At 36.9% G+C, this 18,976-nt stretch overlaps 2 protein-coding genes across 2 annotated transcripts in view; one reads left to right on the plus strand and one right to left on the minus strand.

Annotated features, from left to right (window-relative positions):
- LRBA (LPS responsive beige-like anchor protein) overlaps positions 1-18,976 on the minus strand; it is a 762,114-nt gene that overhangs the window by 259,987 nt on the left and 483,151 nt on the right. The gene's annotated exons all lie outside the window — the stretch shown is intronic.
- MAB21L2 (mab-21 like 2) lies at positions 16,424-18,890 on the plus strand. The gene has a single exon (XM_008685471.2). It carries the CDS (start codon positions 16,678-16,680, stop codon positions 17,755-17,757), a length of 1,080 nt encoding a protein of 359 aa, XP_008683693.1. The 5' UTR covers positions 16,424-16,677; the 3' UTR covers positions 17,758-18,890.

Genomic DNA, 18,976 nt, shown 5'->3' on the forward strand with positions numbered 1-18,976 from the left:
AATTGCCTTATAAGAAACTTGTAAGGAAAGGATCCATTTAGGCATTCTAATATTAATTTATAATACCTGAATTATATCTGAAAGACTGTCAAAGATAAAAATAATTCATGAAAAAATAAAATATGACTTAAAAAAGCACAATATGAAACAGTCTCATCTCAAAATAATAAGTTACCATTTTCGGAGCTTACTGTATTTATTCTAATTAAAGATTTCCAATTAAACTATTAAGGAAAAGCTTTAATTTTAATCTTAAAAGAAGATCAATAATTAATACTGAGTTTAGACTAAAATGTTTTCAATAATTCAAATAGTATATACCAAGACAAAATTGTTAACTATATGTAAATTGCCCTTTGAGTGAACAAGAACTTCAATAACTGAACTTCTGCAATCAAAATATAGATATGCTTTTAAAAATACACAGAGAGTATTACAGTCACAAAATAAATTGCATCAATTTCCACATAAAAGCTGAACTCCAAACAGAAATTAAAATTGATGTCAGTTTACTTCTGAGAGCTTACTATATTTGGTAAACTGCTTCCTTTTTGATAACACAGTGGTTTCAGTTTTATATAAAGACTCATTATAAGCCACAATGTTTCCTAAGAATAAAATATGCAACATTTTATTAACTCCATTTTCATCTTCTATAAACAGCCATGGATATAACTACCAATCACTTTAAAACCGGATTTAAATTTCGAGTATTTTTCCTATGATTTACTACATATTCCTTCAGGAGTTTCCGAACCAGACTGCCTAACATAGTTTACAATGCAATGATTTCTTAAAACTTGCATAAAATTATGATAACAATTGTTATTTGGTCCTCCACGAATTTAGAAAAACAAAAACAAAATGAAAAACATGAGACAGAAATCACTTTCTCTTTGCGTTATCTGATCATGTCACAACATTTCAGAGTGGGGTACCAAGGTTTTAGCCTCCTCTTCTGAAAATTATTGGGGAAAAAGACAGCTTTGGAGTGTCTTGAGAGGACAAAGATAAGTAGGTGTACAATGGATAGCCTTCTAGGTGTAGGAAAGCAGTACTTAAGGAACTATCATAGACAACTGCAGAGAGGGCATTAAAAAACAAAGGAGCATGGCACTGACAGGATACCAATAAAAATTTGATGGCTTTAAAATAAACTGTCACCATATTTGTAAGTCATGCTTTGCCACTTCTTAGTTTTAGAATGAACTAAGCTTATATACTCCATCTGTGCCTTGGTTTCTATATAGATAGGGACAGTAACAGGATATAACTCATTATAGATTTACCGGGATTAAAACAAAGTGCTTAGCATACTGCCCAAACACAGAATAAGAGCTCAGTATTATTCTTGTACAAATCTCATTTCAAATTTCAAAAAACTTTCAGAACACTACCTCTAGAAATCTCACACTGCAAATTTGACCTCAGTGATATGGAGAATCTGTTTGAAAGACAAGGGCCCCCAAATTATTAATCAACCAACCAGTATTTAAGGAGTATGTATTTAGATCAAATAAGATGATGCCTGCCTTTCAATAACTTTTCACATTAATAAGTTAATAAAGAGAGATGAATTCATGGGTAATGACATAGGGGAGACAAGAGAAATGAAAACATATATTAAACTGTTTGAGATTGCTGGTAACTGGACTATCAGTTCAAAGAGAGCTCTCTGTGGGACATTTTATGATAAATGTAAGGAAACTAACCTGGAAAGACAAAGACCTCAGATTGGGGGTTAGAGGGAAAGAAAGTTGATTAGGTAGGGTTTTAAGAATTTTAAAGAATAATGACAATGACAGCCAGTTTTATTCTATTCCTCTAAGTAAAAACCTGTCAAGAGAACTAGAATAAAAGCATGTATCTGATGGAATCCTTGAATTACTGAATTCCTGAAAAGTTCCCCTTCCTCTCTTTGTTCTCTTCTTCTTTCCACAGATATTTATTATACACCTACTATCTAACTGGAAGTGTGCAAGGTGCTGGGAATAAGAAATCATTAAGATGAGGACTACACCTGGTTTGATGAGAAAAACTTCAGTATAGATACTCTCAGAAGAAAACTAAGCCTATTTTACCAGTACTACTTTTTCTTTTAAGTGAAGAGACTGTTTTCTCATTACGACTTAAAAGATTTTACGGTTTCAAGGGTACATCGAATGAATATATTTATAACATTTTAGATATATATTTATATCGAAACCATGCATTCTTAAACTCTATCCTGAAAGCTCCTGTCACTTAAAATATACCAAATGAAGGAGTTCAGGAACCTGAATATAGAGTTTAGGGACTGAAAACCATTCTAGAACTGCACATGAGCTCTCATTTTTAAAATACCCTAGCAGTGATGCCAGATGCCAGAAAACAGCAACAACAAAAAAATTACTCCCAGTTGGAAAAAAGGAAAGCAAGGGTAATTCAGAAATAAATTTGCACCAGAAGAATATGACTAACCTCTAAAAGATAATCCAAAATTTATAAGAGCATGTAACCTTGGGCAAGTTATTCAACCTTCCCACATCTCAGTTTCTTCATCTGTAAAATGATGATAATATATAGCACCTATCTCAAGAGGCTGTTATGAGGACTTATAAGTTAATATAGGTAAAGCGCTTAGAACAGTGTAGGCCCATAGTAAATGCCTCATATGTCCTATATTATTATAAAAGCATTGCTCTAATATCTGGATAATGAACAATATACCCTGACAAAAGTAAACAATAGCTCTAAAAAAGAGGAAATGTTCAAAAGTAGCACTACAGAAGGAAAAGAAGAAAGTCACAGAATTGTGTTAGTGAAATAAGTGTCCTTAAGAAAGAAGAGGTAAAACAGAGGTCACAAAAATATGTTTAGTTTTAAATATATGGAAAGAGAAAAAGATAGTCTATACCTAGAAAAAGAATTATATTCTATATTTAACAAAATTTAGATAACTTCCAATCACTTTACATTACCCTAACAAAAGTTATATTGATAATAAAGAGTGTACTTCTTGTGATATAGAATTTGGAACACCATCGATGGTTTGTTCAGCTTGCATAAGTCACAACTGATTGGACACAGTCCCTGTGGGCATGCCATTTCATCCAGACTAGATGGTTCATTAGTCATAATTACTATAACTGTACAGCAGAGACTGCAGTTTTATCTCATCATACATCTTTGATCAAGCTGCTTCAATTTCTGCTTCATCAGCATATGAAGTTACATTATTGGAGTTTTTTATTTTCAATCGGTGATTAACACAGATTATGCTTTTTATCAAAACATGTATTTGGTCTTCACATTTAATAATGAGGGCTCAGATCTGACCACCATTTGACCTCTGATATTTCAAAACCACCTAAACACCATGAATCATCAACTGAAACCCAAAATGTTACAGAGAAAATTAAACAAAGGGAAGAACTGACCTGTGTTAAAAGCATAAGATGATTGCACTTATCTAAATTGAGACTAACCATATTTGCAGCAGCTTCTCATTAAACATTAAATTGCACACCAGAACACATCATACATATTTATTGTTTTGCACTGTCACTTTCAAAAGACTCATACCACAATTAGTGTTTCTCTCAAACTATAAGCTACATAAAGAAATTTCCCATGAAGCTTGAAGACAAGTAATGTAGAAGATTGTACAAGAAGGTTAAAGAACAGATGGATAATAGATTTCACTGAACACTAAAGCATAACACACTTACTTCAGAAAGGAAAATGTTGCCAAAACATGGTTCAAATGCAAAATACTGAATGAAATTGATGTGTCAGGAATTTTTTTTTCTTCTAAGTTCTATTGAAGAACAATAGGGGACTAAATGGCCTGTCTCACTATTTTTGTACCTCAGTATTTTCATGTGCAAAGTGTCCCCACTGTAGGCTGCATGAACAATCATAATCGACAGTTACATGCAGGCATTGAGGCTGCAAAAATCCCAGAGTAATTAGTGTTGTCTGAATGCAATGACATCTGTGTTCTCATGGTTCTCAAGACATGTCAGGCCAATAAGATGTATATGAAAAAATATGACAAGCATTGCAAATGCCCTTCTGAAAGGTCTTACACTTTGGGGAAAAGCTGAAGAAATAACACATGTCATCTTTTTGTAAGCAATATATTTAATATTAAAAGACCTAAAAAGATCTTTTGAATCATTCATTTTCTTTTTGCAACTATAAAGTATTTATTCAGTATACAGCAATGCAGCATGAAAAAAATGCTGCAAGTCTGTCTCTTTAAAACTTTAACACAAATGATTCTGTGCAGTGGCAATGTATGTGCCCATTCCTTCAGTAACAAAACAGAGAGCACATCTTATTAACACTGCTTGATTTCTTTACATTTTAATTTTAAAATGATATCTGATGGTACAGGACACAAAATAGTTTAAAATGTGTTGTTAAATGCTTTAGAATTATGTTCGCATTTTTCTAATAATAGCGACTGCCAAATTGATTGCATTAAAAAGCCTTTGTTTTAGAATACCTAATGCTTTTGCTGAGTGGTGCCTATTGCTGAGCCCTCTCTCTCTAGGCTGTAGCAGTATGTTGGAGCATGCACTTGCTCCAAGAAAGACATTAGTCATCATTAACAGAAGCACTGACACCAAATCTAAGTGCCTCTCCACAATGACCAAGTGGCAATCATCTTTCTCTTAGACTGTCACTGCTGATTAGGATTTTCTTTCATGAAAATTTAATTTGTCCCCCTTTCTTCAGCTTATTTTTTTTTAATTCCTAAAAAAAACCACTGTATTCAAGAAGGATTGCAAATACAGCAAAAGAAGTCATACCTATAACATAGGCTAACAATATAAAGATTTCAAGATTCTCAGCCAAATCTTTTATCTAATCCAACAGAAAAACACAGAATAAGTGAATGATTAATAAACATAAGGGAAAAACAATGATTCTAAAAGGAATCTAGCTTTAAGAAACAATAAGCCTCAAAAGGTGAATAATTCAAGAGGTCCAAATAAAATTTTTCTAACAATTAATTACATAATCCCAAACCTTCTTTAAAACTAAGACTACAATATTTTAATAGTAGCCATGTTTCACTGCATTTCAAATTTGTATTCTCTGTATCTCAAAAAAAGAAGACAGAGGTATCCACAGACATGTCACTTCAAACTTAAGAAAATATTTAAGTATCCATACCCTCAGTGTGCATTAACCTGCTGATTAAAGGAAAAGAAAAAAGGAATTTTCAGTGGCATTGGACAAATGAAAATGATTCATGTGGTCATGCAGAGTACTCCGCAGCTAGATGATACTACGGACTTGAACTCTGGTTCTGTACAATATCACAGTGTTAAACAAGATATCGTAGCGATAAGTTATTTAAGGAAGTTTTAAAAAACATTTACTTTCCTGTTTTATTTCAATTTGTTTAAAGTTTTCAAAAAATGTAAGCATATGATAGTTTGCAAGGATCCTGGTACAACCGAAACTCCCACTTCTAGTTATAAATATTATCTTCCCTTTATATTACTTACATTTTGTAACAAAATAGAGACTGACTTAAATTTAAAATATCTCTAAATTATTTTATATCCTTTTAGAACATGTGTACTTTTAGTCAAAACCTGTTACACTTTTGTGTTTATGCGAACATAAACTGTATCTATCTTTAAACGTAAATACCCATACGAAATGCCTTTAAAACAAAAATCAGCCTTTCTTTTTAAATTCAGAAGCAACCATAATTCATCAAACTTTAATCATTAAATGTTCTATGCCTGACTATTTTATTGTGAAAAGTAATATAAAACAAATTTGAAGGTCAAACAGCAATTGCTTTAGGACTAATGCATCACATTTATAAATGGTACATTTTTTTTTCTCTTTAAAATTGGTCTACAGTTAAAACATTTAAGTGGAGATTAGGTATTAAAATGGATTTTGAGAGGCAATTTGGAACTGCTGAACCTTCATAACAGGGATATCATGACTGAGTAAGGATCTAGTCTAAAATAAAAGCAAAACTATATCATGATAACATAACTTACCTATCCTTGAATAATTATCTTTACAAATGATTGACTCATTTCTTTATTTTTTAACTATATAAATATATTGCTTACTTCTCAAAAGCTTAAAAGTAAACTCTGATCTTCAGAATCACAAAGACTTATCCAAATCAAAACTTCAAAGACTTAAAGTATAATTACTGACTCTTGCTAGATCCAGTACATGTTCAAGTAGAGAAGTTTAGCTCTATAACTTCTACCCCTCAACCTAAACCTCCAAGTCACTTGTCAGTTAAAGGTTGGGCGATTTATTGACCGCCTCTGGATGCATACTGTCAGTGCTGAAGGAAATATGAGAGAGGGTTGTCGCTACTGTTCTGGAGCTCATTGATAATGACATACCTGCCTCTGTCACCCATTACCCATACTACAAACTACTTAGACCTAACTGAAAAATCAATAGCCTACTTGCACTGGTTCCTGTGGCTGCCTCCTTTGATTGTCAGCTCCTGTCTAGGGTCAGCACTTACATGAAAGGGGCTGTGACTGCCTGATGCTTTCAGGACAACCTAACGATATGAAACTAGCCAACAGAACAGTAAATTCTGTCTCCCTGCCCTCCTCATCAATTAGGCTCTGACTAGGCTTGCCTGTAGAAACCTGACCTTTTAAGTTTAGGTGAATATGGACTAGCTGAACACACCATTGCCCTCAGCACTGAGCCAGGAAATCTACTGACAGGTTAAACAAAACAGAAGGTTGTAACTGTCATAATTTGCATTGCACTTTCACGCCAACAAGGGTGTTATCAGTAGGGGCAAGCCCTGGAACACACAACTCCAGCACCCTTAAGCCACACTACTCATAAATTTTCAAGTGAAGTGAGATAAAACATAAATTCACAAATAGCAATGCATTTCTCATCGCTTAGTCTTTTAGGTTTGCACTTTGCAAACCCACAGAGTGTCCATCAACAACTCTTTCAGTGGTCGCCTGGCACTCCTACTACATTAATGAGGGACTTTCAGTGAACACAACATAGAAGTAAAAATAACTCAACTATGCCAGTTGAAAAGATATTTTAGAGAGAATTCATAATAAAACAGACAGATTGACCTGTATCTTGAAATGAGAATAATTAGATCTCAATATATTGTCTCTTTCCTGTCTCACATCCCTCCCTCCAAAAATATCCACAAGCTTAGAAAATAAGTTATCACATCAGTGAGGGGAGGTGTTGAAATTATTTCCTACCATACTTCTCTGATACAGCATCTTTTACAGTTTGAGAGAAAACTAAGAACATCTGTAAAATAAAAGATGTTAACACTTTTATGCTTGTCAGATCTTCTGATGAAAACAAGTGAAAAGCATGAGAAAGTAGTATAAAACTTTACTTACTATCGTGACTCGTGTTTTGAAAACCATTTCCCTGCTTGGATCTATCTTTTAACACAACATGAATATGGTAATATATAGTTGCTTAGAGCAATATAGTTTCTCTGAGGAGAAGACTGACCATTCTTTTTTTTTTTTTTTTTTAATTTTTTATTTTTGGATTTAATTGTGAACTTGAACTTTCTTTGGCTTCAAGAACTTTTATAGAATATCTAACCTTTATAAAAATGTCAGAAACACGGAGAGTCCATTCAACATTTTAAGAAAAAAAAAACAAAAAACACCTGCTAATCTTACGTACCCCTTTGAACACAGGCTATTTTTCTATATATATAATACACATGCCTGTTCCTTTTTCATGTTTTTATGATCCAACTCCTATCAAGCAATAATTAGTATACTCTTAGAATTTACTCCAAGTTGCTATCTGGTTGTCTGTCCCTCACAACCACCTCCAATCTATAATTTGTAGTTTTCTTTTCCTTAAGTCTAAAATATGGATGGGATGTAACCATTTGTAAGCTTATTCCTTTCTGTAATTTTTTTCATGTTAAAAACTTCTATATATCTATATTAGAGTAGCACTGGAAGTCTAAATTCTTACAGAAAGATTTCTGATTTGAAATCAACTAATAAAGATATAAACAACAACTTAAATCATGCTATGGTATGAAGTTACAGATTTTTTATCTTGAAGAGGCAGAAAAAAGTTCTAATCCACCCCCCAAATTAAGAATTGAGAAAAAATAGTGAGTAGAAATAATGACTCGATTAAGGTCACTCAGATAGTTTATAGCCAACCAAGGACAAAAATTCAGGGCTTTTCCCCCCTAGACTAATGCTCTTTAGACACTATCAAACTGCCTCTCTTTATCTTATCTATCTAGGTAAGCTACGTGACAGCAATGACCCTACATATTTTTAAAAATACACAGCTTTGTATCATTTTTTTTAACTGATGTTATAATTTATAGAAAGTTTTGACTAATTTCCAGAAGAGATTAGATTTGTAGAACATTAAACCAACAAGGTACTATAGAACAAATAACTATTAGAAATAGAAGATCTAATTAAGTATGGTTGGAACCCTGTACTTACCTAATTTGATGATTAACTATGCATCTGGTAGCCTTTCAGGTCCTTTGTGTGTACCTATCTGATAGCAAAGTGAAAGGGCATGGATAGTGTCTGGTCCCAGCAAGCAAATCATTTGGAAACAGTCATAGCCATAGATCAAAGATTTTTCACTCTATCCAGGCTGATTTAAACCTACCAACCCAGGTTTTGTCTTCAGACAAAACCAGTCAGAAAATAAAAGAATGACTCTTTAGGATCCAAAGATAATAAGGGAAGATAGAAAGGGAAAATTCAGAAAAGAAACAGGCTGGCAGAACCTTGATATACATAGGCCAAGACAGCTGTTTTATATCCTAGCTTGATTTCACATGGTTAAAGGAAAAGTTTCCATTCCTTAGATCATCAAATATTATTTCATTTATACTACACAGATGTCTTCTATACGTAGATTGGAGCCAACGAAGAATTTTTGTTGTTGTTGTTTAACCACTACAAGGAATCAGAGAGACCTCTCAGCACATCACTTTTACTCTAATTCACAATGTTTGAGCAAAGGAACAGCCTAGATTTTTAACATTTCCATTAAAAATAATACAAAGTCCATTAAAAATTTCCTGTAATCATAGCAAAAGAATGATGTCAAATTACCTCTATTAGTAATAATGTAGATGGAGTGCTATAGAACCAATATATTTTAAAATAAACTAAGATGTTTAAAAAGGCTAGTTTTCCTACAGTATAATACAAAACTATCCATATGATATGCTTAACTGATAACTTTAAACACAGGTCCACAAAATGTCTCATATGACCTGAAAGAAATACAGAACACAATGCCAAGTCTTACATTCTGAACTAAGTACAGCTCAGGACTAGCATAATCTACATCCCTAATCTCAATCATCTGTTACAGAAATGTCTGGCACTGATCACAAGGGAAAATAGGAATGGGAATGGGGATGGCTCTAAGATCCCAAGAAACATATTCTATATGGAGTCTGTAGTATTATGTTATTAAACAAAGGGTTTAATAACACCTTTTTTAAACCATAAAATTTAATGTCTTGAATCAAATGGAAATCAAAAGTTTTGATTTATTTAGCATCAAGTTCAATATTGACTAATCCTGATTTTCCTATCTTTTGGAATTGATATTAAAAAATACCCAGACACAAATAATAATCCACAAACTATATAATCATTCCTTAAATAGTTAAGAGCTGGTTCTACTAAAAGTACCCTCTCATTTGTGATTATAGTGCATTATGAAAGCCAAAGTTATTTGAAAGGTGAAATTTAATATTTACATCATAGTATATTAGCAAGTTCAAATTGTTAAAAAGGAAGGAAGAAAGGAAGGAAGAAGGACAGGACAGGATCTTATTTATTCTAACTTTTCAGAACCTGTTTACTATATATGGAAATAAGAGAATGTAATTACTACAACCCAAAAATGTATACACTTAAAATGAGAAAAAGCTAAATAAGTTATTGGTAAGACCAAATGATATCTCCCAACATAAGTAAGAATACATAAGTTCAATGAAACACCTTCGGAGAGATGCCTGCTAAATCAACTTGGACTTTCTTAATATTTCATATCCTTGCTCAATAATACAATAGTATTTACTTTTCAGTTAGGCTAAAAGCTGCTTACTTCCATTTTCCTGAGTACAATTTCTTTGCTCTATCTTTATACATCTTGGTGAGATAAAATTATGTATAGCTTAATAAGGTACTCATATATACAACTGTTATTCAACTTGGGGGAAAACATGAACATATACTGTACTCTTCAATTTTCTCATCCTACAAAATAATACAAGAATTAGACTTGTAAAAGATGTAAAAGTATAAACAACATCTCTAATCATATATATATTACCCAAGGTTACCCAACCAAATTCAAAAGGCCCACAGCACAATACTCAAAAGCATGTAAAAGATTTATTTTTTAATACACTTCAATAGGCTTATTATGCAAAAATTAAAGCTATTGCCTTTACCTGACAGAACATTATCTTAAGTTCAAACTGTATAAATGAGAACGATAACCTTGGGTTACCAATCAAAGAGATTACAAGGTTTTGGTATTTTGCTTTTTTTAAAGCTATTTTGTAAGAGGAAAAAACAACAACAACTTGGGTCAGCAGCATGACTGATATTTTAAAACAGGTACTACAGTGAACTGTTCAAAGAAAACATTCAATTACTGGTTATTCTCTAGATTGATTCCAGAATAGCAATTATTGATAGTTTAGAAACAATGTCTATGATACCTCAGTTTTGGAAATCAGCTAATTTCACAGAGAGCAAAAGAGAATGTGGTTTTACTTTGACTTTTAATAGAACCTAGATACTATAATCCTGATAATTGTTTTTAAAAGCTTTTTAAAATCATTACTTCAATAAAATTTCATCAACTAATAAACAAATTGCGTTTGGGTTATTCACTTTTCTTTCTGTCTTTACTAGAATCGTTTTTAAATTCAGGCAACTTAATAGTTGTTTATTTCCCCATTTACATTTTGACCAAAAATTGTTTTTCCTTTAAAAAAAAGCAAGCATTTTTATAAATACATTGAAAGACTAAGTATGTAAGAACCCAAAAATTTAACAACTGCATAGATGTTTCAAAATTAGATTTTAAAGGATGAGAGTATACACACACAAACATGAGGTCCTTTGTTTTCCAAAAAGTATAAATCCTTCAGAAAGTTTTTTTTTTAAAGTCAATAATCTGATTATTTTTTAAATATTTCTGAAATGTTTTCCTGGAAAACAAAATTATATAATCTAAAATCTGTATACTCTTTCGTAAAGATTATTACCATACTATATGTTACGTCTATAGAGAATTAAAAAATGACTATCTTTTAAGTCTCAGTGATACGATAAAATAAAAAATACACCAAAGTGTAACTCAGTAAACACATTTCTAAGTAAAGAGCAGCAAAAAATAAAACAGTTTAGGGATTCTGTATTCTCTGGAAATGTAAACAGGATTATATCTGTCAGATGTACAGAAGCTCTGACTTCAGCCATTAGTTTGGTTTTGCTCCTGAGAAACACAACATGAACTACTGAATCATTTCTTTTCAAATCCATACATTCCCTGAAGCAGTTCAAGCTTCATCAGCAGCGCAGGAATGTTTTAAAATGACAGGCAAAGAGCATTAGTTCTCTTTTTTCTCTCATACTGTTTTCCTATAAATGGAAGACAGGGTTCTTTTCTTAAAGCACTTAAGCTGAGACTGTTTAAGTCAATTGCTGTAGGAAAATACGACTGAATTTTCTATGCAAGAAAGTATCACGACTGGATGGTTTATTTCTTTTCAAGAAAAACTTTGAGAAAATCAAATATTGTATAACTATCTTAGAATAACATAAAATTAGCATTCTATTAATTGCCCATTATTTTTCAGTTATAAATATTTTCAATGTAAGTATTCTGCCAACACATCACGTTATTTTAGCACCAAATAATACCGAGTTTTGCTTCTAATGTTAAATATAAAAAGGCCCTCAAATTAAGATACACCAATTTTATTTTGAAAAACTTATTTGTATAAATAGTTAAATTTTATTTCCAAGTTTCTGTACTCATAAGCATTTCACTGCAAGAGGAAATTCAATTAATAATTAAATGTTTATTTGCTCATGATCAATTAAAAAGAGGACATAATATATAATCTGGCTATTCTTCTGGAGCTTAAACATTCACTTTTTCCCAAAACTAGCAAACTAATTGCTATAACTTGACTCAATTTTATTTTAAGGAAATGGGAAATTTTAAGGCTAAAGTTTCAACATATACATTTTAGTTTATAGTAACTAAAAACACCCCCACCTTAGTATTATCGTGCCCATTCTCATAAAATGCTTCTAAAGTAATGATGGTGGAGGTAAAGACTAGAGAAGTCTGAAGGTTGTTATGGACTACACGAAATCCAAAACAAAAAAATTCAAATCACACCCTGAATATCCTCCTCCTCTTTTTAGGAATGTCTGTAGCTAGCCCAACATCACAGGTCTGGGCAGAAGCATGCTGATGTTGGCACTGCCTAAACCAAACAAACAAGATGTTTAACAGTCAAATAAAATGTCCTGCAGCCTCCCTAATGAATTTGTCAAGGACCATCAGATTTCTCTCCCCCTCTTTTGCCTCATTAACTCAAGTATGATGAGACGGATTATAACAAGAGAATACAGATCAATCGGTCTGAAGACTTGAAGTGGCTTTTAGCCTCTAGAGTTTCTTTCTCTCACTTGGTATCCTTTAATAGAATACGGTATCTCCTGCAGAAGGGGCTGCCACTTCGTTTTAATACACCATCAAGGAGCTGCTGATGGACTTCTATACTAACATACATAAAAGCAGAGGTGACAGGGGCTCTTCAATTACAGCCTCCTCGGATACCGTTTCCCCCTTCAATTATTCAACCAGAGGAAGAGCGGATCCGCAAACACACAGCTGAAGCAGCTCTTAGAGCAGAAGCAGCCAGAGTGAGTTGAGGTGGGGGAGGGGGGAGGAAGGGAACTAGCAAGAGCGAGCATTATTTGCTGGAAGTGTTTAAGTTTATTGCTCGAATGATGTTTCTAATTAGTACCACGGCAATAAATTAAAGTCGCCTTTGTTTAACTGATTTATTATTTACTACAGCATCTACCTTAGACAGAGTAAATTGGTAATGAATTGTTTTTAAATCAAAACATTTGTAACGTTTTATCATCCCTCAGCCTCTGTATGTAAAAGTGGAGAAACCCAGAGACAAGAGTGCCACGAAACTTAGTCGCGTCCGACAGAGCCGGAAAAAGAGGAGGAGTGGGGTATCAGGGAGTGGTGGCGCGAAGATCCGCGTGGCCTGGGCCGCCCCACCCGAGGAGGGAGGGCACTGGGCGCCTACCCACGGACCTGGGGGAGGAGACGCCGCACTGGAGCCGGGAAGATGGACAACTGCCGTCACTCCCGGGACTTTTTGTAACACTCCCAGGAGCGTCGCGTGCGGGGCCGGTCCACGCGCAAGGCCTCCCCTGCTCGCGAACTCCACGTGAGGAAGAAGCAGCTAGCTCGAGGGTCTGGGAGGGAAAGCTCCGCACTCTCTGTCCCCGACACAAGTCTCCGCCCAGTAACGGCCCTCGGGAGAAGCTGCAACGGATCCTCTCGCGGCTGGTCGCACAACTCTGCAGCAAAGTGCCCCTCCAGTCCAGTAATATTTCCCCGAGCGCCAGTGTGACCTCGAGAGCATTAGCCGGGTTACCTACAGAGTCTGGGCTTCGCACGCGAGCGAACCCCGAAGATGCCGAGGCTCTGCTCTATCCTTCGCCGCCAAGCATTCCGAGATGCAAGCTGCGCCCCCAGCAAGGCTGGAGCCTGAAGCCGCCCCAAGTCTCTGCCACAGCGGGAGAAGTTGACTAAAGCTCTGCACCCCAGACTTTGGTGAATGCTTACTTCCGACTGTTCTTCCCCACTACTGGCTACTGAAGACATATCCTACACAAAATCCGACTTCATTTTTGAAAAGCCAACCAGTTCTTTAGAAAGGGACTTATGTCAAAGAGAATGAGGGGGTGACAAGGCACCAGTGGTCCGCTCCAGACATCTAAGAAAGAACCAAGAGATCCAAGTATCTGACATCAAGTACATGGAGAGAAATAAACTTTCCTTATGCAACTGAATCCAGGTTCGCCTGGTCCAGCTTTTAAGAGGGCACCTCGAGCCCTCCCAAGGGGTTTTGCAAAAGCCGCATGCACACCGGTTTTGCAAAGGGAAGTCTTTGCCCAAATGGCTTCATAGATTTTTATTTCTTACGTCATTATCAGAGAATATAATGTCCAAAATCTAACTAAAAATAATTCCATCTACTTGATTTGTCTTAAAAAGATTCAGCATCCAGACACCTGAGGTTCAAACATAAACCCTCAATACTAAGCAAATCAAAAACACCGTTACAGCTTCTTTCATCCAAAAGTAGGGAAAGGCTACAAGGGGTACAGCTTGAAAGTATAATACATATACTAAAAGCACATGCACGAGTTTCACTGAAATGCCAAGGGAGGAGTGAAGCCATCTGTGTAATCGATAACAGGATAGTTATAGATTTTTGCAGCAGTGAAGTCTTTTAAAAGCAACAGTCAATTATGAAAATAAAATCATTTTACAAGTGAAACTCTGTACTGCCTCAGAGTATATTCAAAATTAGATTTACAACATTTAACATTTTAAGAAAACTTTAACTTAGGTTCACTTTTACTTCATTTTTATTGTTTAAAACAATTTTAGTCGCTCATGTTAATTTAAAAGTATATCCAACAATATTCTACCATACATAAATTTGTAGTCTTTCTCACAACTTAAACATATTTTCTCTCTAATAACTAGTCTTTTTTTTACAATAAATAGCATAAAATATATCTGAATCTTAATTATGAAGTAATTACAAACAAGGTGCTTGCACTATTTTTACCCTGCCCCATTTTTCAACAGCATATGGAAATTACTGAAAAGAGATTTATGGTCATAAGCCTTCACCCCATATCCACTCCACACACACACACCCCAACTGGTGCACACATACAGCAATTGCTCTGGCTCTTGGCAACAATGGGAGAGAAGGGGAAGAGAAGGGAGGAAGACTTTCCCAGAGGAGAAAATCTAGAAAAATGTAGGTTCTTTCCCAGATTCCCCCTCCTCCTGCTATTCGCCTTCAAGCAAAAGTAATTTTGTCAGAGTTTGCACCTTCTGCACAATGTTGATAGGAAAAAAAAAAGTGAACCTTTCTCAACCACTGCTACTCTCTCGCGTTACTCCAGCCATCTCCAGGAAGTCCCTTCTATATAGACTCTCTTTCTTCCTTGCAACTGATAAGAGGAGAGGATAAAGAAGAAGGGGGTTGTAAAATGTGTGTGAGCATTTGATTTCTACTATCTCCTCCTATTTTCTTACTTCTCTCTTTACCCCCTTTCTTTATCAAATGCAGCGGTGGCTGCTACTGTCTGCCAAGCATGCCTGTCTTCTCTCTCGGATTGGCTAAAGCACTGACAGCTCGGATAGCGATTGTAGGAACTGAAGCTCCACCCCCCTCATGATGGCCCTGGACCATTCATAAACTAAATAACTCCAGGAAACAGCAAGGCAGAGAGAGAGAGAGAGAAAGAGAGAGAGAGAGGAAGGGAAGAGAGAGGAAGAGAGAGAGAGAGGAAGAGAGAAAAGGAGGGAGGAGGGAGAGAGAAAAGGAGGGAGAGAGAAAAGGAGAGAGACGTCGGAGGGGAGGAGGGAAAGACGACTCAGAAAGTGGAATCTGCACAAGCAACCTAAAGGGGGAGGAGAAGAAAAACCCTTGAATCCTTACAACTAAACCCCAGATGCAACGCAAGCAACGACTTCGTCACACTAAAACAGATTTTGTGAGGGCCAAAATTATAAATTACGAAGCAGAAATGAATACCAAACAACTTCCAGCGGTTTGCACCTAGAGAAAGACAAGAAGAAACCGCTGCAAACAAACAAACCCAGTCCAAACAACGCCTCCAGTAGGAAAAGAGGAAAACCGCTACAACACGACCCCCTGAGAAGAGACCAGACCATCACGCTGAGAGTGCGGGGCGTCTGCAAACCTCCAAGTGTGCCGCGGACTGAGCTGCACTTCACTGCTCTCTGGACCTTAATTACGTCCTTCACCTTCCGTTTGGGGGAGGGTGAGGAAAAAGGCACTTACCTACGCTGAGGAAGAAGTCCTACCAGCGTGGGAGAGAAGTTTAAGAATGAAACACTGAATGTTTCGCTTTTATTTTTAAATTTACTTTGGCACTTAAAAGACCTCATTTCCAGATTTTTGGGCAATCTCGGCTGCAGACATCTAAGCCTAACCTCTTGGTAACCTGAATTTTCCTCTCACCCCCCCTCCCCCCCCCCCTCTCTCACAAGCACATCTTTATTTTACACATCAAGCAAAAAAGTCCCAGCAGGTACTTTTCCTCTTCAAAGATTACCCTTTTTTTCCTTATTTCTGGAGAAGAAAAAAGGTTTCTAAAGAGGGGAAAGAAAGAGAAAGCCGGCTGTTTCATCAGCCGGTCAGTCCAGGTGGAAAACGAGAGTGAAAGTGGGGCTTAGGGGAAGCGCGACGCCTCTTTCGCCAGCCGCAGGGCCACCACCACTGCGTGAGCCTTGGATCCCTCAACGTATTGCGAGACGCCGGTGTATAGCCCGGACCTGTGCCCCAACATGATCGCCGCTCAGGCCAAGCTGGTTTACCAGCTCAATAAATACTACACTGAGCGCTGCCAAGCGCGCAAGGCGGCCATCGCCAAGACCATCCGAGAGGTCTGTAAGGTGGTCTCGGACGTGCTAAAGGAAGTGGAGGTACAGGAGCCTCGCTTCATCAGCTCCCTGAGCGAGATCGATGCCCGCTACGAGGGGCTGGAGGTCATCTCGCCCACGGAATTCGAGGTGGTGCTCTACCTAAACCAGATGGGCGTCTTCAACTTCGTGGACGACGGCTCCCTGCCCGGCTGCGCGGTGCTCAAACTGAGTGATGGGCGGAAGCGGAGCATGTCTCTCTGGGTCGAGTTCATCACAGCGTCCGGCTACCTCTCAGCGCGCAAGATCCGCTCACGCTTCCAGACCCTGGTGGCTCAGGCGGTGGACAAGTGCAGCTATCGGGATGTGGTCAAGATGATCGCAGACACCAGCGAGGTCAAGTTGCGCATCAGGGAGCGCTATGTGGTGCAAATCACTCCTGCGTTCAAGTGCACCGGTATTTGGCCTCGCAGTGCGGCACAGTGGCCTATGCCCCATATCCCCTGGCCCGGCCCCAATCGGGTGGCGGAGGTCAAGGCCGAAGGGTTCAACTTGCTGTCGAAGGAGTGCTACTCACTGACCGGCAAGCAGAGCTCTGCGGAGAGCGATGCCTGGGTGCTACAGTTCGGGGAGGCTGAGAACCGCCTGCTGATGGGCGGCTGCCGAAACAAGTGTCTCTCGGTGCTGAAGACGCTGCGGGACCGCCACCTGGAGCTGCCAGGCCAGCCGCTCAATAACTACCACATGAAGACGCTGCTGCTGTACGAGTGCGAGAAACACCCGCGGGAAACGGACTGGGACGAGGCGTGCCTAGGCGATCGGCTCAACGGCATCCTGCTGCAGCTCATCTCCTGCCTGCAGTGCCGCCGCTGCCCTCACTACTTTCTGCCCAACCTCGACCTTTTTCAGGGCAAGCCCCATTCGGCCCTGGAGAGCGCTGCCAAGCAGACCTGGAGGTTGGCCAGGGAAATTCTCACCAATCCCAAAAGCCTGGACAAACTATAGGGTGCTGGGGACTGCTTGAAAAGCGACACAAACGGGAATGCTCTCTTACAGACAACACCCACAACTCAGCTACAAACAACAGAAACTCCGGACACAAACTTTTACATAAGCCACCTGAAAGAAACAGGAAGCAGGCACAAGACCTTCGTTAATTACCAAGCAAACAAAAAGAGAGCAAACCAACCAACCAAACAAACAAAATCACATTCTTGCACAAAAGTGATCGTTTTTCTTCCAAACAATGTGAATTTAAAAAGTCACACAAAAGAAGCAATCGGGCTTTGCCACCACAAAATGAAACCCAAGGTACATTTTCAAATCAATGTATAATAGTTTCTCCTCTTTTCCTTCTCTCCCCTTCTCCTTTCTCCCCTCTCTCATCTTCTTCCTTTCCCTCTCCCTCTCATTTCATTTTGTTTTGGGTTGCCTGAATGTTGTCACCAAGTGAGAAAAAGTATTTAATTATATGTAAAATTTCTCTTTTAAAAAAAGTTTTGCTGATGTTAAATGTATCTCAGTGCCAATGTCAGATTGTGCCCCTCCCTTTCTTGCACCTCTACCCTCACCCTAAGCAGTCTTGTTGAAAACAGTAATAAAAATATTACTTTACATTGTAATTGACTGTGGGTTGTTCTTAAATGAAGGCAAGTGAGATCACAATTTATAATTTTACAATGTAAAGATGTGAACTTCAGGAACTAAATGCAAGAAGCTTTCACTGGAACTCTAATCCGCAAAATTTACAAATACAGCTCTTTTTGTAGATTTAACCATATAAGTCCCTCCTCCCCCAATCCTTGGAAAACAGAAAATATTAATTTTACCCAACTATAATGTTTGTTCTGTAAATTTTTAGGTTTAAACTAACATCTTTCTTCACACTTGAAAAAAACAGATTTTTGTGTGGAAGAAAAGACTTTGGTCCTAATGTTTAAAATAGAAAAAAAAATGATTTCACATTAAAAATTAAGAGATTTGCTTTCTTACAACATAATTTTTAAAAATCCACTCTGAGTCTGAAAAACAAAGGCAATATTCATGGACCTTTTCTCAGTAGTTAACATGATCAGTTGATACTTTCCTTTCAATTATTTGTCCTCTTCGAGCTTTAAATAATAAAAACTTGACAATTATATTAGCAAAAAAAGAATAAAATAATTATAGCAATACTCTTTTTTACCCAGCAAATGGTGATATAAACAATCCAGATTCAGAAACT

This window comes from Ursus maritimus, unplaced genomic scaffold (genome assembly GCF_017311325.1).
Source record: "Ursus maritimus isolate PB19 unplaced genomic scaffold, ASM1731132v1 scaffold_11, whole genome shotgun sequence".
In the NCBI taxonomy this organism is placed as follows: domain Eukaryota; kingdom Metazoa; phylum Chordata; class Mammalia; order Carnivora; family Ursidae; genus Ursus; species Ursus maritimus.

Excerpts from the sequence above, each read along its gene's own strand:
- MAB21L2 (XM_008685471.2), top strand. The coding sequence starts at position 16,678 with ATGATCGCCGCTCAGGCCAAGCTGGTTTACCAGCTCAATAAATACTAC.